General features: G+C 48.2%; 3 protein-coding genes across 4 annotated transcripts in view; 2 read left to right on the top strand and 1 right to left on the bottom strand.

Moving 5' to 3' along the window:
* Positions 1–754: 754 nt before the first annotated feature.
* Positions 755–13,691, top strand: LOC122365804 (long-chain specific acyl-CoA dehydrogenase, mitochondrial-like). Of its 2 annotated transcripts, XM_043337343.1 has the most exons (7): positions 756–1,218; positions 10,375–10,521; positions 11,039–11,176; positions 11,303–11,467; positions 11,664–12,111; positions 12,293–12,526; positions 12,724–13,691. In XM_043337343.1, exons 1-7 carry the CDS (start codon positions 1,058–1,060, stop codon positions 12,796–12,798), a joined length of 1,368 nt encoding a protein of 455 aa, XP_043193278.1. In that variant the 5' UTR covers positions 756–1,057; the 3' UTR covers positions 12,799–13,691. The 2 variants fall into 2 exon arrangements, with proteins under 2 accessions (XP_043193279.1, XP_043193278.1); XM_043337344.1 differs by lacking the exon at positions 10,375–10,521 and having other exon boundaries at positions 755–1,218.
* A 4,111-nt stretch (positions 13,692–17,802) lies between these two features.
* On the bottom strand, positions 17,803–20,308 carry LOC122365797 (uncharacterized protein K02A2.6-like). Its single transcript, XM_043337333.1, has 2 exons — positions 18,010–20,308; positions 17,803–17,822 (listed from the first exon to the last, which is right to left on the bottom strand). Exons 1-2 carry the CDS (start codon positions 20,306–20,308, stop codon positions 17,803–17,805), a joined length of 2,319 nt encoding a protein of 772 aa, XP_043193268.1.
* A 1,997-nt stretch (positions 20,309–22,305) lies between these two features.
* LOC122365803 (tRNA (adenine(37)-N6)-methyltransferase-like) overlaps positions 22,306–26,396 on the top strand; it is a 63,795-nt gene continuing 59,704 nt past the window's right edge. Inside the window, exon 1 of the mRNA XM_043337342.1 lies at positions 22,306–22,414. The gene's annotated coding sequence lies outside the window, so the exon portion shown is untranslated. The remainder of the gene's footprint in view (positions 22,415–26,396) is intronic.

Raw genomic sequence — 26,396 nt, forward strand, 5'->3', positions numbered from 1 at the left:
TGGCTGCAAGTGTGGCGGTCGAATAGTGTTGTCCTTTGATCCGGGCTCTTGAAATGGTCACGTGACAATTCTCATTTTCACGGCCAGGCCCATGTCGTCCCCTATCTCTCTGCGTGTCCACTAACACGAATGACGTCACGCATGTGGGCGGAGCTATGGGCGGAGCCTAACGCACGCGGCAGTCCAATCCGCCATATTTGAATTTATATTTTAATAGAATCTTGCCGATATTTTGGGTGAAGTCAATTTATATGGATATCTTGGTGACAGTTTAGCTATACGAATAATAATTTATTATGGATGTGCGTATATTCAGCTTGGAATTGCAATTAAAGTTCCGCACCGCATAGATTCGAACTCGGGACCTTTGGAATACTGCGCGGGCACGCTAACCACTACACTACCGCGACCGCGCGGCGGCCGGCGGCAGGGAGGCTGCGGAGACATGGGGGGACATTTTACGCTTTTGTGAAAAAAGCAAAAGATTTAGCGAAAAACACGTAATAGATAACTTGCAGAAAATTGTCTGCTCTTTTAGATAAGATACTTAAGTTTGATATATCTTGTGCAGACTTCATTCTACAGTGCTTCGAAAATCGCTCATTTACATGGGGATTGAACGGGACTTCGAGACTTGACTCCAAATGACGTCACGAGCTGACGTCACGAAAAGGTAGAATCGCCGGACGACCCTACCTGGTATATAGGGCCTTGTTCACGGCATGTAAATGTATAGAATCACACGGTGACTGTAAATACGGTGATCTGATCTGGATTTGGACTATAAATATCATAGAATGCCAAATACAGGACGCTGTGATGGCCCGTAAGCCACAAATACCATACCAGAATATCACGTGACTTATATGCCCTACGGCGTCCTGTTTTTTCCACCGTCTTGAGTGGTGTGTAAATCGTGTTATTTGACATATTCGCACGGTTTTGTCTGTAATTGTGTTGTTATTTGCTATCATTTACGGCCTTGTTCCAAGTGATTGTGCTTTAAGACCTATCAATTTTTATATTTACACTGAATAAGGTCAAGGTTTAATTTGAAATGGCCAGATTTCTTCCACCCAGTCTGAGAAGACATCCGATTCCGGTTATCTCATGTCCGCTTAATTTCATGTCATGTCAATTCCCACGACTGTCAAAGAGCATTACCAATGCTGCAAGTTTTTCATCTCAACCTACCAGACAGTTCGGGCTGTCAGCAAGGTGAGAAACTAGATTGACATGATGGAATGCATGTTATTTTATAAGAAATGCCTAGCTTGAGCTTGAATTTTAATTTGTTTTCAATGTTTGAAGGTAAGGAAGAGATCGGCCTCTTACACCAAAATAGCTAGGTAGAATCGGCAAAATACATACCTAGTAAATCTAGAACTACCTATGACTGTAACTTATCTTGCACCATCCTACCTACCTACCTAGGTAAATTTGAAGCCCACGTTTTTTGGATTTGTTTTGATTGGCTGTTCGGCAACAAATTTTTGTGGGCACAAACAAACTGTGGTAAATGTCAAGTTTAAGTCCTAAGAAGATTTCATTGATAAATTTTTCATATTTATACATTATTTGACATCCTGAATCCAAAAATGATACTCATATGTCTCGCAAATAAAAGAAAAAAACATAATCAAACCTGACCTAACCTTACCTACTTACCTATAACCTACCAACCTACAACCTACAAACCTACCCTAACCTAACCTAACCTACAAACCTACCTACCTACAACCTAAAACCTACAAACCTACAACCTAACCTAACCTAAAACCTAAAATTTTTGCTGTTTAATATTCGTATCAAAAGCGCCACAGTTGTAGTTAGGACCTAAACTTGACATATACCCAAACGGTACCTGCAAAAACTAATAAATGCATATTTTCTTATAAATTTATTTTTTGGTATCATGAAATCATTTTTCATTCATGTGAATACTGATTAAAGTTGCCTATTAAAACAAATAACTTTGTTTAGATGGTAACGAGTGAGTCTTCAATGTGGCTGTTTTGTTACGAAGGTTTACTGCCTTGATAGGTATGGAGAAGCACCTTGGTGTACCCAATACCCTTGGAGAATTTGCAGGTGTGTACCTACCCCAAAACCTAAATAACCCAAAACCTAAACCTAAACCTAACCATGCTTACTTAATGCTAAACAATCAGGTGCCTACCTGTGGTGATTCAGAAACAATGCCTGATTGTTTTGGTGTAAAAAAAAATGTCTGATGCTAGGCTTTTATTAGCAACATCTGAAACACAAGGCACGGAGTGTAAGACACACGTCACATACGACACTACCAATGGCATTTGCAGACCTGAGAGGCAGCCAGCAGGTGCTTTAGTAAAAAATTAATTTTTTCCTAGGTACCTACTTATGTTTGATGTGCCACTGAAAAAGTCACGCCATTCTAATTTTATGAAAAGCTGCACAGCTGTGAGCTGGGTGTCAGACAGTGGTGTATCCAAGGGGGGTCCTGGGGTCCAATGACTCCTAGGACCCCCTGGAGCCTAGAAAAATGTTTGTTTTAGCTCGAAAAATTTAAAGTGACCATCCCACCTTAACATTAGTTTTGAGTTGAGATAGCCAAAATGGGGTCCCTGGCTTGCACTTACCGGTTTGAGCACTCACAACATCGAGAACTTCCTGAAATCGAAAATATTATTTAATTTCAAAGTTGCAGGGCTTTGGATTCAGAGGGGCTAATATTGCTTCCAAATAAAGTCGCTAGGAACAGCGGAGAATCCAAAAGTAAACAAAAGTTAAGTCTAATATCTTGAAAGCCGGTGAATATTTTTCGGTGAAATTTGGTAGATATTCGTTTTCGCTCTTTCTGAACCGAGCGACATCACTTTCATGCCAATCCATTAACTTTTTTGAAGGTGGGAGGGTCCCTTTAACCCTCGCCGTCCGAGGGGCGGGGGGCGGGTGCTTCCACAATCGTTTTTTTTTTCTCGCGATAGCTCCGAACACGCTGGCGATAGAGAGCTGAAACTTGGCATACCTGACCTTTGATTCAAGCCGGATCTTTTGACATCAACCGCATTTTCGGGTCAGGTCAGGTCACTGACCTATGACGTCATAAGTGAACCTCTGCACAGTGTTCAGATGTCGCAACTTCGCAACGCCCTCACTGCCAGAGGAGCTTTCACAGGGAAATGAAACTTGCAGGATCTAGTATCGATTACGAGTGTCACACCTTGTATATGTCGGATTTTTCCTAAAGGTCATATGAGGTCAGGTCGTCATTTTCGTGACCTCACCATTTTATAATGGTCAATGGGGTCAATGGGGGAATGGTCAATGAGGGAAAAATGAAAATTGCTATCCTGGCGCCGGGAACGATTTCTAACTATCTCAAGCACACAGAATCGTCATTTGATGCACTCCTTGCATTGCTTACCTTGCGTGACGTCATTTATGACGTCATCAAGGTCATATTAGTTTTTTGTCAATAACTCCCGATCAAATTGAGCTAGCGAGTCGGGAAAGCCACCAATGGACTCAGGAAGACCTGCCGAATCGAATGATATGCAACATGACCTCTTTCGACCAACTTCGTGACCTGGGGGTGCTGACCTGACCTTGACCTGAGGTCAACACCGTAAGTTGACCTGACCCGAACCAAAAGTATATCATTCGACGCGCCTGAGCGAGGCGAACACGATGCTGCCAAAATCGCGGCTCTGCGGCCGTTTTTTGCGAAGTTATTCACCAAAAACCGAACCGTACCTTGGGGCACTTGACCTGACCTCAGAGGTCACCGGTTGACCTAGGACCTTAAAATCGGGTACCAATCTCTTCGTTTCGTATTTTTTCCGCGACGCGCTAGCTCCACCAGGGGCGAAACGGCGAGGGGGGTCGTACCCGCCCCCCCTTCGGCCGGCGCTTATGTAGAAAACCAATAGGTCCGGCGAGGGTTAAAGGGACCCTCCCACCTTCAAAAAAGTTTATGAATTGGCATGAAAGTGATGTCGCTCGGTTCAGAAAGAGCGAAAACGAATATCTACCAAATTTCACCGAAAAATATTCAACCGGTTTTCAAGATATTAGGCTTTTACTTTTGTTTACTTTTTTTGGGATCTCCGCTGTTTCTAGCGACTTTATTTTAGAAGTGCGGCGTTTGCGGCAGATGTTGCGCGCAAATAGCATATACCACCGCGCGCTACAAAACGTTTTAGTCAAACATTTAAAAATCGTTAGATATTTGCGCTGACGTCACACATTCAGAGGGGTATTCCTAAGCATTAGCCCCTCTGAATCAAAATGCTGCAATTTTGAAATTCAATATTTCCGATTTGAGGCATTTCTCGATGTTGTGAGTGCCGAAACCGGTAATTGTGAGCCAGGGACCCCATTTTGGCTATCTCAACTCAAATCTAATGTTAAGGTGGGAGGGTCCCTTTAAAGCGTCATAACCATTGAAGTTTTAGACATATCACCACGAGACAAAGTGTGAAATGGAGGGAATAGATCAGGCTTTAATTTGAGGATAACAATATTGACGTAATTAACCAATTAGTGAACTTAATTAGAATTCAAAAAACAAGTTTTGATTTTCTGAAAAATGGGTACCCTTCGATTTTGCTGATTTTTACATAATTTACTCTCCTATGCATTAGCTACATCATATAAAAAATCCAGAATGGGCCGACGTCTACGTAACTGTCTTTTGAACTTCGTAATGTCTGGCACTCGCGTGTTTCGCTTTAGCAACCAAGGAGAGGCGCTACCCGAAGATGCTTCTTTCTACCCCAAACCAAAGCAAACCTAGCCTGACCTGACGTAACATGACCTAATCTAACACGCGTAAATATATACAGCCCTCACGGCAGTTGCCGACTGGCCAAATGCTACTTAGATACGAACATTAGCCCTCACGACATTTGCAGGCTGGCCAGATGCTACTTAAAAAACGAATGCGTTTTAAAACACTTGAGGCTGACCGGCTGCGAGGCAGCGACCTTTAGATTACGAGGTGGGTACACTCGGCACACTAACTACTAAGCCATGAAGATAGATGGTCATCGCGGAGATGTAAGCCAGTTTTTTTTTAGATGATGCCATTGGGCATTCTCCGGGCAACGCCTCTCTTTGGTTGCAAAAAGGAAATACGTCTGACTCTCCCAGCGTTAGGGGAGAAAGGCCCGGTTTAACCAAAAAAGGTATTTAAAAAACGGAATTTGAATTGTAAGTGGGGCGGTGGTGAACTTTATCGTGTGCCAATTTCATGGCCCTAGATCAATATCTTCAAGATCAAATGAGGTTAAGCGTGATCAAATTTGCTATAGTGACTATTTTGCGTTTATACGCCAATAGCTAGCTCTAAAGAGTTACTGGCCGATTTTCCTATTTCTTCCTTTATACGACATTTGTAGTGTTATGATAATCTCTAGTTAATCTAACCATAAATTTGGTAGTTAGTGGCCTGATAAGAGTAAGATGTCGCCGGCAGAGGCGGGGATCGGCCGACGCGGGAAACGTTTCAGTCAAAGATTTTGTTTGCACACTTTCAATTTTTACCAGTTGATTTTCGTATTCATTTGACCATTAGATTGCGTGTACATTTTTAAGCCTTCATACAAAATTTGACACGAATCGATCATAATCAGCGGTAAGAAGCGCAGTGCAAAGATGGGACAGTCCCGCGCCGGCACAGTCTACCATTCAGGCGGCAACGGCCGGCGCCGTCCGCCGCGCCGCTCCGGCAAGATGTTTGACTTTACACCGCTATTACTAGAAAAGTTGTGGACCGATTTACCTATTGCTTGCACGGGAGGATTTGCAATTCAATTCTGGACAGATGCTGAAAGTTTGACGTTAATATGATAATTATGGCGTGAGTTATTGGCGAAAAACAGGTGGGGTTGGCGAAATCCGCCCCTTCCATCGGCCGTGCTACGTTGCACTACTTGTTGCTATATCATCCAAAGTTATCGTTGGCCCACTCTAATTTTCTCAGCACGTGTGCGTTACGTGTATTGGAAGACAATATCTAAATTTGAGCAAAATTGAAGGGTACCCATTTTTCACAAATTATATTTTAAGAAATTAAATCAAAATCGAATAAATTCATAATCACCAAAAAATGTAAAAATTGCCAAATTGAACTAGCATAACTCCTTGTGTACACGTTTCAGTTTGCTTGAAATTAATAGCTTAAAAATGTTGAAGCTATAGATCTTTCAAGATTGCAATACACGTCCAATTCTGCCAAAAAAGCAGAAGTTAAGCGGCTTGTATCTCTGTAGCCCGAGGGCATATGACAAAATCCTTTCACCCTCAGAGGTTTCACCCAATAGCCAATAAGTATAACAAGTTTGAACAAAATCGCAGAGGTGGCCGATTTTGGCTGTCCCGGTTGACATCCTGACACGATGATTTTTTTTTTTTTACTATACGAAAATGGCAGTTCACCCCGCTGATCCCCAAGTACCTATGTGTTTGTCTCTTCCTTATTGTCGTTTGATAAATTCCATTTATCCTACATGTATCAAATTACCAAGAAGTCATCGTAGTACTTATCAGTGGCGAATCCCAGGGGGAAGGTCACATGGGTCATGACTTAGGGCCTGGGGTCACCACATGCCTGCCAGGAGCACCACAGGCCTGACAGCCGACAGGGGCACCACAGGCCCGCCAGGGATGCCACAGGTCTAGCAGGGGCACCACGGGCCTGTCAGTGGCACCACAGGCCTGTCAGGAGCACCATCGGCCTAGCAAAAGCACTACAGGTCTTCCAGGGGCACCACAGACCTGCCAGGGGCACCAGAGGCCTGCCAGGGGCACTATCGGCTTCGCAGGGGAACCACCGGCCTCACAGGGGAACCACCGGCCTCGCAAGGGCACCATGGGCCTGTCAAGGGCACCACAAGCCTGTCGTTGGCAATTTAGGATTGTCAGAGGCACCACAAACCTGTCAAGGGCACCTGCGTTCTAACAGGGGCACCACAAACCTGCTAAGGCCCAGGGACACCACAGGCCTAGCAAGGAATTGTATTAACCTAGGTCAAACCGATGACGGCACAGGTCAGGTCAAAGGTCGAATTTTCACCGTTTACAGGCATTTCGAGAAATGCGTTGTAAAATCGAGTAAAATGCATTTAATTGAAAATCATCGATGGGGGAAATGTTCTTCAAACACATATTTTGCTATTTGAGGTCATTGATTCCAGGTCAGGTCACAGAGGTCAGGTCACTGAGGGTCACAATATGAAAATATCATGTGATGCATGTTTTATGGTCCATTTTATATGCCAAATACGATTATGTGGGTCAGGCAGCCTTTGGAGTCAGTTAAGATTATGTTCTGGTGAAGGTCAGGTCAAGGTCAGGTCAAATTAGGTCAAATTTCAAAGTTGATATTTTTGCATAAAATGGGTATCGATTCGATGCAGTTCGTCACGGGGAGTTCAATGGTGGTCTTTGTTTTGCGCTACGTGTTCTAGAATTGCTAAAAATTGAGTTCAAAAATTTGACGTCATCAATTTTGAAGTTTTTTTTTTGCTATAACTTGGCCAAAAAAGGAGGTATCGATCTAAAATTTAGTATGTATTGTTGTGCTCGGTCGCTCCGCTTTGTCGGATAATCCGACGACCTCGCCGTCCAGCCTCAGCAGTAAAAAGTGTGTCGCTCTTTGTGCCTGTATTTGTGCCCCGCTAATACCAGTCAGGCCGACAGTCCCTTCGCTTAAAGGAAATAGTTCACTTTCACGAAATTATTTTTTTTTGCAATGGATTTATGATTTTTTATGTTCAAAATGATCAGCAAAGAAAATAAAACCTATTTATAACAAAAGATTATTTTCTATATTTTGATATAGGAAGAACTTTTCAGTTTCTGTAAGGCACAGGCGATCCAGTATGAAAAGAGCATGGGTCCCGAAAATTCTTCAGAAACTAGAGAAAATATCGCGGCCACCGGCATTTGGGCGATCTGCTGCTGCTGAATGTCCTTATTGATCAGTACGAGAATTTCTCTAGAGTTCTCGTAGATAATTTCTCTAGTTTCTGAAGAATTTTCGGTACCCATGCTCTTTTCATACTGGATGCAAATATATGCAAGGCACACATCCTCAACGCAAGACACCTTTTTCGGGACGAGAAATAGAATATCTTTGCCTAGGGTGATCGTTGGGCTGTAAAAGCTCCTGATTTATGCTCGTCTCAGCCCAGGCTACGGAACTGCTATTCCAGTTCAAAACCCATGTTAAAAAGTGAACTATTTCCTTTAAAGGGACCCTCCCACCTTCAAAAAAGTTTATGAATTGGCATGAAAGTGATGTCGCTCGGTTCCGAAAGAGCGAAAACGAATATCTACCAAATTTCACCGAAAAATATTCGCCGGTTTTCAAGATATTAAACTTTTACTTTTGTTTACTTTTTTGGGATCTCCGCTGTTTCTAGCGACTTTATTTTAGAAGTGCGGCGTTTGCGGCAGATGTTGCGCGCAAAAAGCATATACCACCGCGTGCTACAAAACGTTTTAGTCTAACATTTAAAAATCGTTAGATATTTGCGCTGACGTCACACATTCAGAGGGGTATTCCTAAGCATTAGCCCCTCTGAATCAAAATGCTGCAATTTTGAAATTCAATATTTCCGATTTAAGGCATTTCTCGATGTTGTGAGTGCCGAAACCGATAATTGTGAGCCAGGGACCCCATTTTGGCTATCTCAACTCAAATCTAATGTTAAGGTGGGAGGGTCCCTTTAACCCGGGGCCCGGAACAAACCCGAGTCCCCCAAACCCACTGGTTCCCACCAAACAGGGCTGCCGTGGATTTCCCACGTCGGACGTCCCGGAATTACCCGAGGCCGGCCGACGCAAGAATGGTGAACGGCGGAATCAGTCGCCGGTGGCTCTCGGACCACACCCGAGGCACCTCCGACAACCCAACCCGCGGCACAAATCTCGTTCCCCACAGCCCGGGCGATGTACGACTGAGCCGCTACCCCAGGTCGCACAGCACACGGGCAGCAGAGCGGCAAAATGGCTGGGTCCGGCAGCACCTCTGGAGCAACCCAGGCAGCAGCACCGGTCAGCGGACGGGACAGGAGCCCTCCCAAAACAGTCAACCTCACAGGTGTCCCCGACACCTACCCGGCCACAGCCGCGCACACACTGACCGCCGCCGCCGGCACGCACCGGTCGTGACCTCGGGTCAGACGTCACCACCAATCACAGCGCGGTACGGATACAAACTCGGCGCACGGTACAAAAGCAAAGTGACGACAGTCAGGGACCGGCCCGGACTCGAACCGGCAACCACCGACTGATCACGCCGGCCAAACGTCCAGACACCTTACCCACTCGGCTATCGGGGATATATGGGACGTGGCCGCACTCCAATCACCAAACATCAGTATGACACCCATTCAGTGTCCATTACAGTATATAGAAGAGGCAGGGACTATCACATATGTTCCGTTTTTTTTCGAAATTCTGATTTTTTATTTTTTTTTAAGTTTTCTAAACAATTGAATTTTTGGGGTTCAAAAACCCAAAATTTTGAAAATCTGAGATAGCAGTTTTGTAGCGCGGCTTTTTGTCTACATGAACATATAAAGAACTTTGAAATTGCTTGGTAACTGTAGATTTGGTGAGCGTTTCAAGATTGCATGTTTTTTGCTCATTTTTGCTCGAACATGACCTCAGTTTGACCTCAATAACTCCTGACCTAAGGTGACCTAAGACTTGAAATTGTGTGTGAAGGTGTCAGATTGATGCCATTTTCTTGCTATTCAGGAAAAACCACAGGCGGGGGGACCAATTGCCCCCCCCCCCCCCCAGCGGGTCGAGGGTTAAGTCACCAATATCAAAATTCCGAGATATGCATTTTAACAGAGTTACTGTTGCCCTTATCGATTGCTGAAAGTTTTAAAGCGATCCGTCACTCGGTGTAGGTACTTCACTATATCAAGCATTGGAGCTTTTTTCTGAGTTCGGGTCACTTGGCGTGACCTGGTGGCCTGACCTTGAGAGACCTTGGTCTGAAATTTTATAACATGTGATGGGAAGATGAAGGAAAGGATGCGCCTAAACTATGTAAAAAAAAACAATTACTCGCGAAAAACCGCAGGGGGAGCACGGAGATGATCGACCCCCCCCCCCCCCAGCAGGGCGCGGGGTTAAAGCCCTTCCAACTCAGGCTACACAAGGAACCTTTTGACACTTAAAGGCCCTTTCAAACCAGTCATTCAAGGGCCCTTTTGACTGCGGACCCCCCTCCCCCTGAGAGAAATCCTAGATACGCCACTGGTGTCAGATGAATGTGAATTGCGGTGTAGCAAGGGATAGTGCATTATTGCCATCTACATTATTTTCTCTTTGTTGTTTCTAAAAAAAAAAAAATGTTTTTGTTCGCAGTTCGTCATCGGAGTTTCGCCCACCCCCATCTCAGATGCTGAAGCTCACGGACATTGGATCTCGTCCTCTGTTCAATTCTGATCATGACATATTTAGGCAAGCTGCTCGCAAGTTCTTTGATGCTGAGGTTAAGCCATATCACGCACAGTGAGTATTGGGCTACCTCCTTTGAAACCAGGACCTATTGAGCAGTTTTTGTTTTTACTTTCATTTCATGATACCCATCAATTCTTATTCATACGTCTAGCTTGTACGGCTCTCGCGAGATTAAGCGGTAGGTTTTGCACTTATACATTTCCGGTTATATCTCAGAAAAAAATGAATACAAGAAACTAATCGATCTAAGATGAAGCCACTTAACACGATCATAGCCGGCTTGACCTGTACACTCACTCAATGTACGTACAGTGACGTTATCCTAGTTCACTTAAGATAAATATCCTGTGTTAACTGCAAGGCTGTGTGCTATTCACTTTATCTTGGGCTTTGAAAGAAAAAAGGTTATATGTTTAAGGTTGACACGTGTTGCCCTTGTTGCTGTAGGATATGAAGCCTGGAGCTATTCAGTGTTATTGCAATCTGTTGAGTAAGCAGCGACATCAAAATGCTTGTGATGTGTGTAGGTATGTAGATATTTGTGTTCACAACTTCATTATTCTTGCAGGTGGGAGAAGGACGGCCAGGTTTCGCGCGAGGTGTGGCTGAAGGCCGGAGAGCAGGGTCTCCTCGGGGTCAATACCCCGGCCGAGCACGGAGGCATCGGAGGCGACTGGCTGGACGCTACTATCGTCCTCGAGGAACAGTAAGCTCGTGTTTGCAAGCATTTAGGTTCTACGAGCAGTGATCTTATGGTACAGCTTTGAAGTGCCACACTTTCTCATGACTGGTGAAAATCTTTTGCTGACTAATCGTGCGTGTACATTTGCAGGGCATATAGCACGTGCAGCGGGCCTGGCTTTGCGATACATAGCGACATTGTGATGCCATACATCTCTCACTATGGCACACCGGAGCAGATCCAGCGTTACATTCCGGGACTGACGGACGGTACAAAGATCGGCGCTATCGCCATGACCGAACCGGGAGCGGGCAGGTACGTACTCGCGAAAAACCGCGGCGGTAGGTGAGATTTGTTTGGTTACGGCGACTGTTGGTGAAGGCCAGACACAGAGCGTTATGTTAAAAAAAAACTTTGTTGTCAAGGGATATCTAAATGTGTTGTCACTTATCTCAATGCCAATTATTTCATCACATTTGTGGTATAAATTAGCATTGTTGTCTTTTAACAGTGACCTTCAAGGAATTCGCACAACGGCAGTGAAGGACGGCGACGACTACATTCTGAACGGCAGCAAGGTATTCATCACCAACGGCTACATGTGCGACGTGGTGATCGTGGTGGCCATCACCAACCCCTCGGCCAAGTCGCCCGCTCACGGCATCAGCCTCTTCCTCGTGGAGGAGGGCATGCCCGGCTTCCGTAAGGGCAAAAAGCTAAACAAGATGGGCATGAAGGCGCAGGACACTGCCGAGCTGTTCTTCGAGGACGTGCGCCTGCCCAAGTCGGCCCTGCTGGGGAAGGAGAACGGCGGCTTCTACCAGCTGATGCAGGAGCTGCCGCAAGAGCGTCTACTCCTCGGCATCAGCTCTATGGCTGCGAGCGAATGGGCCTTTGAGGAGACCCGCGAGTACCTTCTCAATAGGAAGGCCTTTGGCAAGACACTCAGCAACCTGCAGGTCGGTGATTTGCCGTATTTTTTCTGAAGATACTTTTTCTTTTTTGTAAGACTAAAGTGAACCGTTTGAAATGTTTTTCTTGGAGCGACCTGAGTTATTCACCATTGTCGAATAGGTTTTTCAACCAGTTACAGCATGGAACAAAAACTGTTTGATTGACGCATTGCCTGTTTTAAATTAGACGATTCAGCACCGTCTGGCGGCGATGAAGACCGAGCTGGTCGTGAACCGCGCCTTCACCGATCAGTGCATCGAGCTGCACAACCAGGGCAAGCTGGACGGCGCCATGGCCTCCATGTGCAAGTACTGGATCACGGACCTGCAGAACCGCATCACTTACGAGGGTGTGCAGCTGCATGGTGGCTGGGGCTATATGTGGGAGTACCCTATCTGCAGAGCATACGTCGACGCCAAGGTTAGCATACCAAATGTTTCTTAACCATTTGCGACTTTGCCGGTCGGGCAATTGAGCAATTGGTTATTATTTGTCATCTGCATAACTGCATAACATTACATTGATATTATTTTCCTAAATATTTGAGCGAATACCTGTTATTATTGTTGTTGTCGTTTTTATATTTATATTGTCTAATCCACCTCTCATCGTTCCAGGTGCAAACAATTTATGGAGGAAGTAATGAGATTATGCGAGAACTGATAGCCCGGTCCATAGTGTCGAAGAAGTGAGCTCGGAGCTATGGAAGTAACGTTTTATGGTGAAAAGGTGAAGTGCAATATGTCAGCATAGATTTGTTGCAGAAATGCACGGGAAATTGAATGTATATAGACAACGTCGCCATGTTATGTAGAAATATGTGATGACTGATGATAATCCTCTTCTGTCATGGATTCTGCTCTTGCTTGATGCCAACGCATTAAAACATCGAATTATTCTCACACTGCCGTTGATAAGGTAGGTACCTGCTAATTAAGCATTTTCAAATAGTTTTCATTTTCATAATTTATAGCATATTTGGTAACTAACCAGAACAAATATTTTATAGATAACTTGACCATTTCCGAACGATAGCCTGTTAACCATTCAGCACTCCAGCGTGTCTGTCGTAAGGTTGTCTTTTTATCTGTGCTTACACCAACTGTCTTCGAATGTCATTGATTTATTTGATATCTTGGTATGTCAAAGGTTCATGTGCCTAAATGACCTCGATGGCAGCTCCTTTTAAGAAAACTAGTGCTTTTGAAAACGTAGCTTTTTGAAGTCTTTGCGGTTCGTGGTGATAAATATCTAGGTACGGCCCTCCAGGTATTAAGTGGTTGGTTGCCAGCATCACAATAAACGATCTGCAATACCGAATATGTCTAGTGGCTGTTGAAAACCATTGCCGAAGTGTGTGCACGAACCCTCTTCTCATTTCTATTAAGTCATTTTACAGGAGTATCTCTGTCATTCAAAAATATCACACCAAAAGCACATAGGCTAACCAACCACTCTTTTGCTGGAGGGCCGTTCATAGTACATACCTCCTAAGTTTCGCATCCAATGTCGATGTTGTTAGTTGAATTAGATATTCAAGCTGTATCTCTTTTTAGTGTGATGAAATAAACACGTTCAGCATGTGGTGCGCCTGTCTTATTCGTTGCCTTGTCCCTTAGGATATGCAATGACCACGTCCACGCAGTAGCGGCGGAACACCTTCAATTAAGGGGGGGGGGGCACTGCCGACTTTTGGTCCCATTCTTTCCATGCAACGCCCATAGGGCTAATGTTAAAATGCCAAAATCGGGGGGCACGGTGCCCCGGTGCCCTCCCCGTTCCGCCGCCTATGCGTCCACGTGTGTCGCCGGCCGACACGGGGCTTCCCGCCGGCCGGTGCAGACCAATTCGCGCGCCGATTTGTTGTGACGGCGCCAGTGACGTCGCTACCCAGCTCCGGTGCTGGGTTAGTCATTGTGCTGCCCCCAGCCTGGGGGTGGCACAGGGCGCGCCTGTGAAGTGAACTTTGATTCGTTGTCATTTGTCTCGTCCCCTATCACGATGCAACCGCGACCCGCGTGTGTCTGCATTCTGCCGCATTGCGGCCCAGGACGACCAATCCGCACGCCGAACCGTTGTGACGAGGCTACCCCGCCTCCCTGCGATGGGGGCGGCTGCGGCGCGACAGCGCGGTCGTGGAACCGCGCGGGAATTCTTGCCCAATAGTTCCTGAGTTATACATAGAATGGCTGAAATAGGCGAACACGTAAAGTTAACCTTTTGAGGTCGCCGAGCTCACCTAAGGTCACCATATTCGAAACGGCTGATGAAATCGCATACACTGAATCGACTGGTAGTGTTTTCGTCGCAATCGGCCCAGTAGTTCCTGAGTTCTAGAATGGCTGTTATAGGCCACAACGGTCATTCGACCTCCCGGCTCCCAAGGTCACCGAGGTCACCTGAGGTCACCATATTCGAAACGGCTGATGAAGTCGCATACGCTGATTCCACTGGTGGTCTTTTCATCGCGATCGGCCCGGTAGTTCCTGAGTTATAGAATGGCTGCAATAGGCGAAAACGTAAAGTTGACCTTTTGAGGTCACCGAGGTCACCTGAGGTCACCATATTCTAAACGGCAGATGAAATTGCATACGCTGAATCGACTGGTGGTGTTTTCGTCGCGATCGGCCCAGTAGCTCCTGAGTTATCTAATGGCTGCCATAGGCCACAACGGTCATGTGACCTCCCAAGGTCACCGAGGTCACCTGAGGTCACCATATTCGAATCGGCTGATGAAATCGCATACGCTGATTCGACTGGTGGTCTTTTCGTCGCGATCGTCCCGGTAGTTCCTGAGTTATAGAATGGGTGCAATGGGCGTCAATGCCAAGTTGACCTCTTGAGGTCACCGAGGTCACCTGGGGTGATCTTCGAAACGGCTGATAAATTCGTACCCTTTGATTCGACTGGTGTTTCGTTCGTTCCGATCGGTCCAGTAGTTTCTGAGTTATAGAATGGCTGCAAGGGTGGCGGTTGAATAGTGTTGTCCGCTAGACGCTTCCCCAAAATAACGTCTGTCAATTCAGCAACAACAAATATCAGCCTCACAGCAGCATATTTCGGGGTGTTTAAATTTGCCTCAAAATTGGTACATACGGCCTCCTCGATACGCTGATTCCGAAAATGTACCTCTTTGGGGTGGTATTTTGCACCGTTAACGAGTTAACGACCAATTAACGACAACATTTTAACGGGAAATGGCGGGGTCTTTCGATTTGGCTGAAAATCGGCATACAGGGCCTCCTTGATGCGCTGATGCCGAAAATGTACCTCTTTGGGGTGGTATTTTGCACCGTTAACGAGTTAACGAACAATTAACATTTTAACGGGAAACGGTGGGGTCTTTTGATTTGGCTGAAAATCGGTATGCAGGGCCTCCTCGATGCGCTGATTCCGAAAACGTGCCTCCTAGGGGTGGTGTTTTGAACCGTTAACGAGTTAACGGCCAATTAACATTTTAACGGGAAACAGCGGGGTCTTTCGATTTGGCTGAAAATCAGTGTACAGGGCCTGCTCGATGCGCTGATTCCGAAAATATACCTCTTTCGGGTGGTATTTTGCACCGTTAACGAGTCAACGACCAATTAAAATTTTAACGGGAAACGACGGGGTCTTTCGATTTGGATGAAAATCGGTATACAGGGCCTCCTCGATGCGCTGATTCCGAAAATGTGCCTCTTTGGGGTGGTATTTTGTACCGTTAACGAGTTAACGGCTAATTAACATTTTAACCGGAAAGGCCGGGGTCTTTCGATTTAGCATAAAATCGTTGTACAGGGCCTCCTCGATGCGCTGATTCCGAAAATGTGCCTCTTTGATGTGCCTCTTTGGGGTGGTATATCGAAAGACCCCGAAATATGCTGCTGAAATCGTGTTGCTGAAATGATAACGGGTCGTTAACTCGCTAACAGTGCAAAATGCCACCCCAAACTGGTACCTTTTCGGAGTCAGCGCATCGAGGAAGCCCTATATACAGATTTTCAGCCAAATCCTCCGTTTCCCGTTAAAATGTTAATTGGTCGTTAGCTCGTTAACGGTGCAAAATACCACCTCAATGAGGCACATTTTCAGAATCAGCGCATTGATGAGGGCCTGTACACCGATTTTCAGCCAAATCGAAAGACCCCGCCGTTTCCCGTTAAACGTTAAGTAGCCGTTAACTCGTTAACGGTGCAAAATACCACCCCAAAAAGGCACATTTTCGGAATCAGCGCAACGAGGAGGCCCCGTAAACCGATTTTCAGCGAAATCGAAAGACCCCGAAATATGCTGCTCAAATATTAACGGGTCGTTAACTCGTTAACGGTGCAAAATACCACCCCAAAGAGGCACATTTTCGGAATCAGCGCATCGAGGAGGCCCTATATACCGATTTTCATCCAAATTGAAAGACCCCGTCGTTTCCAGTTAAAACGTTAATTGGTCGTTAACTCGTAAACGGTGCAAAATACCACCCCAAAGAGGTACATTTTCGGAATCAGCGCATCGAGCAGGCCCTGTACACCGATTTTATGCTAAATCGAAAGACCCCGGCCTTTCGTGTTAAAATGTTAATTAGCCGTTAACTCGTTAACGGTGCAAAATACCACCTCAAAGAGGCACGTTTTCGGAATCAGCGCATCGAGGAGGCCCTGTAAACCGATTTTCAGCGAAATCGAAAGACCCCGAAATATGCCGCTGAAATGTTAACGAGTCGTTAACTCGTTAACGGTGCAAAATACCACCCCAAAGAGGCACATTTTCGGAATCAGCGCATCGAGGAGGCCCTGTATACCGATATTCATCCAAATCGAAAGACCCCGCCGTTTCCCGTTTAGATGTTATTTAGCCGTTAACTCGTTAACGGTGCAAAATACCACCCCAAAGAGGTACATTTTCGGAATCAGCGCATCGAGGAGGCCCTGTACACCGATTTTCAGCCAAATCGAAAGACCCCGCTGTTTCCCGTTAAAATGTTAATTGGCCTAACTCGTTAACGGTGCAAAATACCACCACAAAGAGGTACATTTTCGGAATCAGCGCATCAAGGAGGCCCTGTATACCGATTTTCAGCCAAGTCGAAAGACCCCGCCGTTTTCCGTTAAAATGTTTATTGGTCGTTAACTCGTTAACGGTGCAAAATAACACCCCAAAGAGGTACATTTTCGGAATCAGTGCATCGAGGAGGCCCTATGTTACGCCGCTAGTATCCGCGGCTGAGTTCGTTCCAGCTTCCGGGTCCGCGATCTCGGTCCGCGATCTCACACAGTGTTCTGAATAACGTAATCCTGTATTGGTGATCGGTATCCGGCGGGGGCCGCTGCCCGACTGCTGCACGGCCGCACCGTGCCCGCGAGCTCCACGAGCTCAGCGCCACCTAGCTACTGCACAAAGTTCAGAGGGCAAGGGCTACGTCACCACACACTACCCCCCTCAACAGGAATGACAGTCGTGGCGAAGCAGACAACACAAAAACTGGCCGAAATAAGACTAAACATCCGTCTAAAACTATTTCAAAGCAAAGCCAGTCGCTTCGAACACGACTTTGTGTCGCCGTCACATTTCGGCTATGAGGCGACGCGGCTGCTTCCGCTGCCTGACGGAAACACGCTGAGCGATGCCCCCAGTTGCTGATCCAGCTCCTGTTCCTGTCGCCGATGAGGTCGCACCGCCACCTCTGCTGACCTCCTCCTCGGCACCAGCGTCGCCGCCTGCAGCTACCTGCGCTTCCTCGGAGCTGCCACCGGTAGCGGTAGCAGGTGCTGTCACAGCATCATTGCCCGTCGCCTCTGGTCCGTCTGTGGCCGGTGACCTGACCGTCGTTTCCGACCCGCCGGTCACACCTGACCCGACGATGACCCCCGGTCTGATGGTCACCGGTGGTTCGCCAATCCCTGTGGGTGCCACCGGAACCTGTCCAGTACGGTTCGGTGCTGCCACCGTCGGCTGCCGGCTGATTTCCTCCGCGCCATCGGGCGCTGCAGCAGCCTGTTGGGTGCCCGCCAGACGCAGCTGGTCGGCGTGCCGCGACCAGATCGCGCTCCCCACGTCCACTTCGAACGACAGCGGGCCCGTCCGGGCGGTGATGACTGCCATGCAAGCCGCGCAGTCACGCGCCAGGGCCTCCAGCTCGGCGTCCATGCCCGGCCACCATACGTATCGGCGCGCCACACCTTTCATTTTGGCGCTGCCCAGGTGACCTTGGTGCAGCTCTGCCAGCACCTGTTGCCGAAGGCAGTGGGGAACCACCGTCCTGCCACCCCAGAGCAGACATCCCAGGTCCGTGGAGAGCTCATCCCGCCTCTGACGGAACGGGGCCAGCTCCTGCTCCACCTGTCCGGGCCACCCACTGTGCACGTACGTCAGGACGCGCGACAGTACCCGATCGCGGCGTGTCGCCGCCGCGAGTTGTTTGGCCGTCAGAACCGGAGCTACTCCGTCCATGAACAGCAGATACGAGCCGCCGCTGGTGTCGTCCTCAGCGTCCGCTGGCTCGACCTCTCCGCCTGGCACTGCCATACGAGACAGACTGTCCGCCAGGTGCATGTCTTCTGATGGACGCAGCTCCACATCGTAGATGAAAGCCGCGAGCTGCAGCGCATACCGCTGTAGCCTGGCCGCAGCCAGCGTTGGCAGCTCACGCTCCGGACTCAAGATGCGCGACAGCGCCCTGTTGTCCGTGACCAGGGTCCACCTCCGGCCGTAGAGAAACTGACCGAAACGCTTGACGGCGAAAGACACCGCCAGCGCCTCCTTCTCTACCATCGGATACTTCCTCTCCGTTTTTGTGAGTGTCCGAGAGGCGTACATTACCGGACGCTCCAGTCCTTCCTCGTCAGGCTGCAGAAGCACGGCTCCCACGCCGACTTCACTGCTATCTGTGACGAGCTTGAGCGGCGCCTCTGCATCGTACCGCTTTAGGACTGTGTCCCCTGCCAGCAGTTTCCGCACTCTGACCAGTGCGTTTTTGTGCACATTAGTCCATTTCCACGTGGCGCCCTTCTGTAAGAGATCGTACAGCGGCGCTAGTTCCGTGGAGAGGTTGGGAAGCACCCGCTGGTAGTAGTTGATGCTCCCCAAGATGCTGCGCAGACTTTTCACATCCTTAGGGTCCGGCATGTCGATCACTGCGTCAACTTTCTCGTGTACTGGACGCAGCCCCTGTGCTGAGATGCGCCAGCCGAGGTACTGCACCTCGTCGAGGCCAAGTTGACACTTCTCCCGTTTCAGCTTCACTCCATGAGCTTCCAGCCGAGTTAGCACTTCATCCAAGCGCTCGCACAGGTCCGTCATGTTCGCCGCCGTCACCAGCAGATCGTCTTGATAGGCCACACACCCGTCTATGCCATCCAGGATGTGATCGATTGCTGCCTGAAACACCGAACTGCACGCCGATATGCCGAACGGTAGGGATTTCATCCGATACCGTCCTCGGTGCGTGACGACTGTTGTCATATCCCGCGATTCCTCCGCGAGCTCCAGTTGCAGGAAGGCGTCTTTCAGGTCCAGTTTGCAGAACCGCCGTCCTCGGACGCTCGCAAAGATGTCCTCGGCGGATGGCGTAGGATGCGTCGCCATTTGCAGCTGCGGGTTTACCGTCAGTCGATAATCACCGCACAGACGCACACCGCCATCAGCCCGTGGCACCGTCACCAGTGGTGTTCCCCAGCCGGGCGCGTCGTTTGGACCGACTTTTTCCGCGATCCCGGCCTGCACCCAGCGGTCGAGCTCCTGCTCGACGGCCGGTTTCAGTGCATATGGAGGCGAGCGCACCGGCCGTGACACCGGCCGTGCATCCGGTTTCAGTGTCAGGTGCGCCTTTACTCCACTGATGCGCCCCGGTGTGCCGTCAAACACCGACTTGTGCCTGTTACAGACCGCCTCCAGGTCCGCCGTCCCTCGGTCCGGAGTGACGTCCATCACCGCCGTCTCTCCGCCGCCCACACTGATGTCCAGAGCCCGCAGCCAGTCGCGGCCTAGCAGACGGCGATCGCCAGGCAGGTCCACCACGACCAGTCGCAGTCGATGGTCCCGACCGCGAAACCTTACAGAGACGTCTGCCTCACCCCGGAGAGGGATCCGGTGACCAGTGAATGACGACAGCTGCAGCTGAGTAGGTTTCAGTCGCAGCCGCGGGATGACCGTGTCCCGCCCCACAGCAGTGATAGGGCTGCCGGTGTCCACCACCATTTTGATGGCCACCCCGTTCACCGGTAAAGTCATTTTAACCGCCTCCGTTAGGTTAACAGCGTTTATCTGCCCCAGCCCCCACATGTCCGCCGTGGCAGTCCGCTGTCGGCATTGACTGCGCAGATGTCCGATCTGCTTGCAGCGGTAGCACCGCCGCGTCTCCGGTGCCGGTCTGACCCCGTCGGACCCACGAGTGTCAGATTCCCGGCGCCCCGGCCCCGTCGGCCGCCGTGACGCTGGTGCCGCACGCGCTGACTCATCCGGGCGTCGGCTGTCCTGACAGTCCCGCTGAAAATGTCCCGCCGCACCGCAGCGGTAGCAGCGGACCGTGCGCCGCTGGCGGCTCCGGTTACCGTCAGCCGTGCGCTGTGGCCGGACAGCGTTCAGCTGATCCGGCCCCGAGGTCACCACATCGACCTCTGGCCGCTCGTCCAATGCGGTAGTTGACCGTCCGACGCCGTCCGTGCTCAGAGACGCGTTACGGAACTGCGTCACTAGCATTTGCGTTTGCTCGTATGCACGAGCCGTAGCCTGCAAATCTTGCAGTGAAAAGTTGTCTCCTTTGGTTCCGACCGTCTGCAACAGTCGCTCCTGAATTTGCGGAGTTGCGCCGGCCACGCTCCTGTCCCGAAGCTCACGGTCGAGGTCAGCCGCCGGGAACCCGCACCGCCCAGCCACCGCCCGCAAACGAGCCAGGTACGCGTCGAATGACTCGCCGGCGTACATGCTCGTGCGGTGGAACGTTACACGTTCCGCCATAAGGTTAGACGTCGGCTGTAGATACTGGCGTAGTTTAGCCACAGCGGTGTCGTATTGTGACGTTGCAGCCGTTGCAGCCGCGGTCGGCTCCGGCAGGGTGTCGAACACGTCCTGGATGTCCGGCCCCATTAGATGGAGCAGGACTGCAGTCCGCCGCCGGTCGTCTGTTATGTCCATCGCCTCGGCGTAGAATTCCAGACCCTTCAGCCACCGGCTAAAGTCCATCCCCTTTGCAAAAGGAGCCACGCTCGGCAGTCCGGCCGCCATGTTTGCCACCGCCCCGAGCCTGCACCGGGGTCGGGCACTGCACACTGCACTGACCGCGCTGACTCACCAGTCACGCCACACCGAGCAGAGTCCAAAGTTCAGAGTCCAGCGGCCGCCGTCGCCGCCCGCACCACTGTTCACCCAACACGGAGGTGCAATACAAATGTTCCCAACAACGATACAGCGAAACGCAGCGGCAGAGCTTACAGCGTTAATGCACAAAATTGTGCAGCAGTATAAAAAAAATACTAAGCACTAAGCAGAACTAAGCACTAAGCAAGATCACCCGGCCCGACGCTGTCACTTCACCGTGATGTATATCCGCGCCGACCGCCGCGCACTGCACCATCCAGCACGCCAAACGAGTTTGTCCGAGTCCCGACCCTGTCACTTCCCCGTGACGTATATCCGCGTCGGCCACCGGTGCCGCACCACCAGAACGCCAAATCCGTGAGAACGCCACTTTTCCTTCCGAGATCACCACTAAGCGGATCTCGTCCTCGTCGCCAAGTTGTTACGCCGCTAGTATCCGCGGCTGAGTTCGTTCCAGCTTCCGGGTCCGCGATCTCGGTCCGCGATCTCACACAGTGTTCTGAATAACGTAATCCTGTATTGGTGATCGGTATCCGGCGGGGGCCGCTGCCCGACTGCTGCACGGCCGCACCGTGCCCGCGAGCTCCACGAGCTCAGCGCCACCTAGCTACTGCACAAAGTTCAGAGGGCAAGGGCTACGTCACCACACCCTATATACCAATTTCTGAGGCAAATTGAAACACCCCGAAATATGCTGCTGTGAGGCTGATATTTGTTGCTGCTGAATTGACAGGCGTCCCAAAATTATGCGGGAGAGAGGGAGGCCCAGGCCCAGAGAGTGTTTTTATATACCTTGGGGAGGCCGAGATTCGAGCTGTGATTGGTCCATTTTCCGCTAGCGCGCAAATACTGCTCGCGGAACAAGAGTTTGTCTACAATCCTCTATAAATGTCGCCGTGCTTTTCGTAATAATTGCGCGAATTGCGCAGACGCAGAAGGAAGTGCGTGGGAGGTATTTTTTAAAAATATTTTATATTTTCGTCTGACAGTAATTGGCGTTTTCTGGAGAAGGTATCTAAGGTAAGTGCCACGTAGTTTTATTTTTGTGTTCGTCTATCTGGTCTATCTCAGTGTACCGGCTACCATTTGCATTGCTTCACTTAGGTAGGTACCTACTTTTTGTGATTGTAGGGGAGTGAAGTCATATTGTGCGCTGTTCTTAAATGCACCACACCATCCTCCTGCCCAAAAATTGATTCAAACGAATATTCGAATGTGTGCATATACTTCACCACCAAGTACCAATAACTCGCTACCGACGCTATCTCAACCTATTATTCCGGTTTCAGTAGGCGGAACTATGGTCAAGCGTACCCATTTTCGGGAACGCATTTTCGTTCCCATGTTTGGGAACGATAAACCCAAATATGGGACCGCCATGTAGGCATTATTTAACACAAGAAAAAGAACTGTTAAATGACGTCCAAAAAATAGAAAACGATCGTGAACCGCCTGATATTTGTCGCAATATTGTTGGGAAAGAGTTTGATATTGTAAGGCCCATCATAGTTTCAAATCGTTCCCCTATTTCTAAAGCAGTCCATCATCCGGGCCGTGAGCCCAAATTTGGGAACGCTCTCGTACACTGGCGCTGCAAGCGTTCCTTATTATGGGAACGGTGTACCCATAATTGGGAACGATTTCACTGACGCCTTTCAGGGGCTCTTTTCATTAACAAGCATCACGTCCAACGCCGCAAATTATTGTTAACGCAACAATCATCAGATGACCTTTCTGGCAAGACCGTCGCATGTTTTGCCCGGTCCTCTGCGCTTTTATTCCCGTCGATCTCGCAGCGGGCACGCCCCCTCTGCAGGATTACCATAAAATGGGGTGTTAAGGGACAGTGGGGTGATAAGGGACAGTTGCATGGGAAAAACTTTGAGTCATGCTAAGTTCCTAATTTGAGAAGGTTGAATAAAAACTTGAGTGTGGTAGTTGACACTGTTTTGTTCTTGACTATAGGACAAAATGGCATGTTTTTTCATGCAAGTGATTTGGTTCAAAAATGGTTTTGAAAATCATGCTTCATTTTCACAAAATTGAGACATCTCCAAAACTCTGTGTGTATCACATAAACTAGTAGGTGCACAGGGGAAATGAATGCATAGGTGTATTGTCACATGTATTGCACATGTTTCCTGAAAAACTTATACAAATCCACCCATTCATTCATCATCCTCTTCCTCTTTTCTGGACACATCCATATTTTGAGGTGGATGTGGGGTGCTAAGGGACAGATCCATGGGACAGGGAAGAAAAAATAAAAAATAATATCTAAATATAATTTCATAAAGTTTTCTTTCAGTAGGCATGAAAAACACCAAATTCCACATAAAATGCTGGCAAGTTCATGCATTTATCTCAAACACATCTTAAGCTGTATAACAAAACACCTCAAAACCCCCGTAACACTCTCTTTAACAATGATGGGTCAATGAAATGTGATGTCATCATAGGTAAAAAGGCCAAAACAAACAGGGCAACATAATGACAAGTCACTAGCTTCAAAATGGGTTTTTGTTGATGACAGAAGGGTACTTTTTGGATCTGTTTACCTTATAATTAGCACATTTTCCAGAAGCGTAAACTGCATTACATGTAATTGGCTAAAAAGACCATTAGTGGTGAATGAACCTGACTTGTTTTGTGACAGAATATGCAAAACATTTCAATAAATAAATTGTGTGGCCTTTCACACCCCAATTGTGAGCATTTGATGATCATTTCTTGGAATAATATAGGTGTCCCTTAACACCCCACATTGGGGTGCTAAGGGACAGTGATGAAAAATAATAAAAAATAAGATCATGTATATATTTTTAAAACTTTAATGTAGCAGACATGTAAAGCACCAAATTCCACATAAAATGCTGCAAAGTTGATGCTTCTATCCCCAACCCTTCTTGAGTTATATAACAAAACACCTCAAAACTCTCCCTTAACACCCCGTTTTACGGTACGTAATTCACAACGCTCAGCGATGTTCAACAAGGTCTTCCATACCTATATCCACCGTCCGTGCCGAGGGTGGAGACATGTCAAGTACCTGTCTGTTTATCACCGATAGTTGACGAGTAGGGGAGAGTGGGGTAAGATGCCCAGGGTGGGAAAGACGCCCCACCCCCTCTAGCGGCGAAACAAAGAATCGAACCTGGAAATTAATGTTCTTAGCGTAAAGCGGAAGCCTGCCTTGTTAACTGCACAAAAATTTGCGAAGCTCAGTTGGGCAACGGCTGGCTGGTGATTGCATGTTTTTTATTTGCTGCTTTCAAAAAATATTTTGGTGTCAAAACATTGTAAATATCAAAGAAGGTAGATAATTTTTGCGTCCCTTGCTATAGTCGTGATACATTGACATGCGTGTACTGTGTCCCAAACAGTTTGTTTCAGGGTGTAGTTGTATGGCTAACAAATTGTGCTGATTTAATATTACTTCGGTACCTTCGGGTAAGATGCCCCCTGTCCTGATGGGGAAAGACGCCCCCCTAAATCCCTAGGCTGTCCTTCAAGCGGCCCGTCAAATCATTTATTACATACTTGTAATGAGAGACAAAAGCCGATCTGGGACTATTGAGAGTCCAGTACGGTCGGGTGCTCCCCATGCCGGTCTCTCGGCCCACACAGCGACTTTTTGGGCGGCACCTGACTCTGAGAGTCCTCACGATGGCCTCTGTGGGCCCCATTATTGGCTCCAGGGCCCCTCACGACATCCTTTGAGGGCTCCCACGTTGGCTCCACGGGCCGCGCTGGCATCTGAGGTCCCCACGATGGGCTCGAGGGCCCTCAAGCATCATGAAGACCTATAAAGGCCCCACATTGGTCTCCGAACGCCACCACGGAGGCTTGTTTGGCCGTGCTGGACTATGATGGCCCCAACGATGACCTTTGAAGCCCCTTACGACTACTTTTGAGGGCCCTTACGATGACGCTTGGTGTCTTCTGCAGGCTCGAAGGGACAACTGATTCGTTCAGGCGATTCACGTGCCCATTTATGTCACTTATAGTGCAGGGGGCATCTTCCCCAACCTCAGGGGGCGTCTTCCCCACCCTGTGGGGTAAGATGCCCCCTTTCACTTCTTCAGGAAAATGCTTAATAGCAAAACAAGTTATCATATTTCAGGCACGTAAGTGTGATATTTTTGGAGAAAAATGATGTCGGCTTCCGTTGAAACTCCAAGGTTTTGCTTTCCGATCGTCATTTTCGAATAATATATGACAAAGCAAAACCCTGGGCATCTTTCCCCACTCTCCCCTACAAGGAAGTATCCAAAAATGGGAACGCTGAATATGTTACACCCTCATAACACCTAGTCCCAATGAAAATCTAGTTTTTTCATTTCTTAATGAGTGTAAGTGGCAAAAGGCCTGGTAGGATGGGCACGAGGAATGATCGAAATCAGCATAGAAATTATAAATAAGCCACACAGAGCGACCTATATAAGAGAAATTCCCCCAAAACGATCATGCTTAGAAACACGGAAGACAAAAACCACGCTCATGACGCTCCTTATAAAACAACGCTAAACAGCTAGCATCCAAATAAAATATGTCTTTCCGGGCTGATAAAATACAGCTGAATAATTTTCGACCACTTAAACTGAGTTTACAACAGTAGTTCGGTAAAATCACGCACGTTCTACGCGGTCGTCCGCCTCGACACCAAATGTCAACAATATTACCTCGGGACTGTCCGCGTGTTCGCTTGCATATGTCAGCATCTGGTGTCGCTAGTATGAAACTCATAACCAGGCGAAAATTATTATACTTGACCTCAAAATGTAAAAAAACGCTTCATTTTCGTTAAAATTGCATGTTAAATGTAGTGTAATCCATGTTTATTAAAAATGTCATTCGACGGTCAATTTCCTTGTTCAACGGTCAGATTAAAGATAATTTTATAGAGACTTAGTAGATACTTAAATTAGCGTGCACTTTTTTGAGACTTGATGCACTAATGAGTTTTAGTGGGCGAACGGCCGAAAAATTACCTTCCGTTCTC

This window comes from Amphibalanus amphitrite, unplaced genomic scaffold (genome assembly GCF_019059575.1).
Source record: "Amphibalanus amphitrite isolate SeventyFive unplaced genomic scaffold, NRLGWU_Aamphi_draft 000764F_arrow, whole genome shotgun sequence".
In the NCBI taxonomy this organism is placed as follows: Eukaryota; Metazoa; Arthropoda; class Thecostraca; order Balanomorpha; family Balanidae; genus Amphibalanus; species Amphibalanus amphitrite.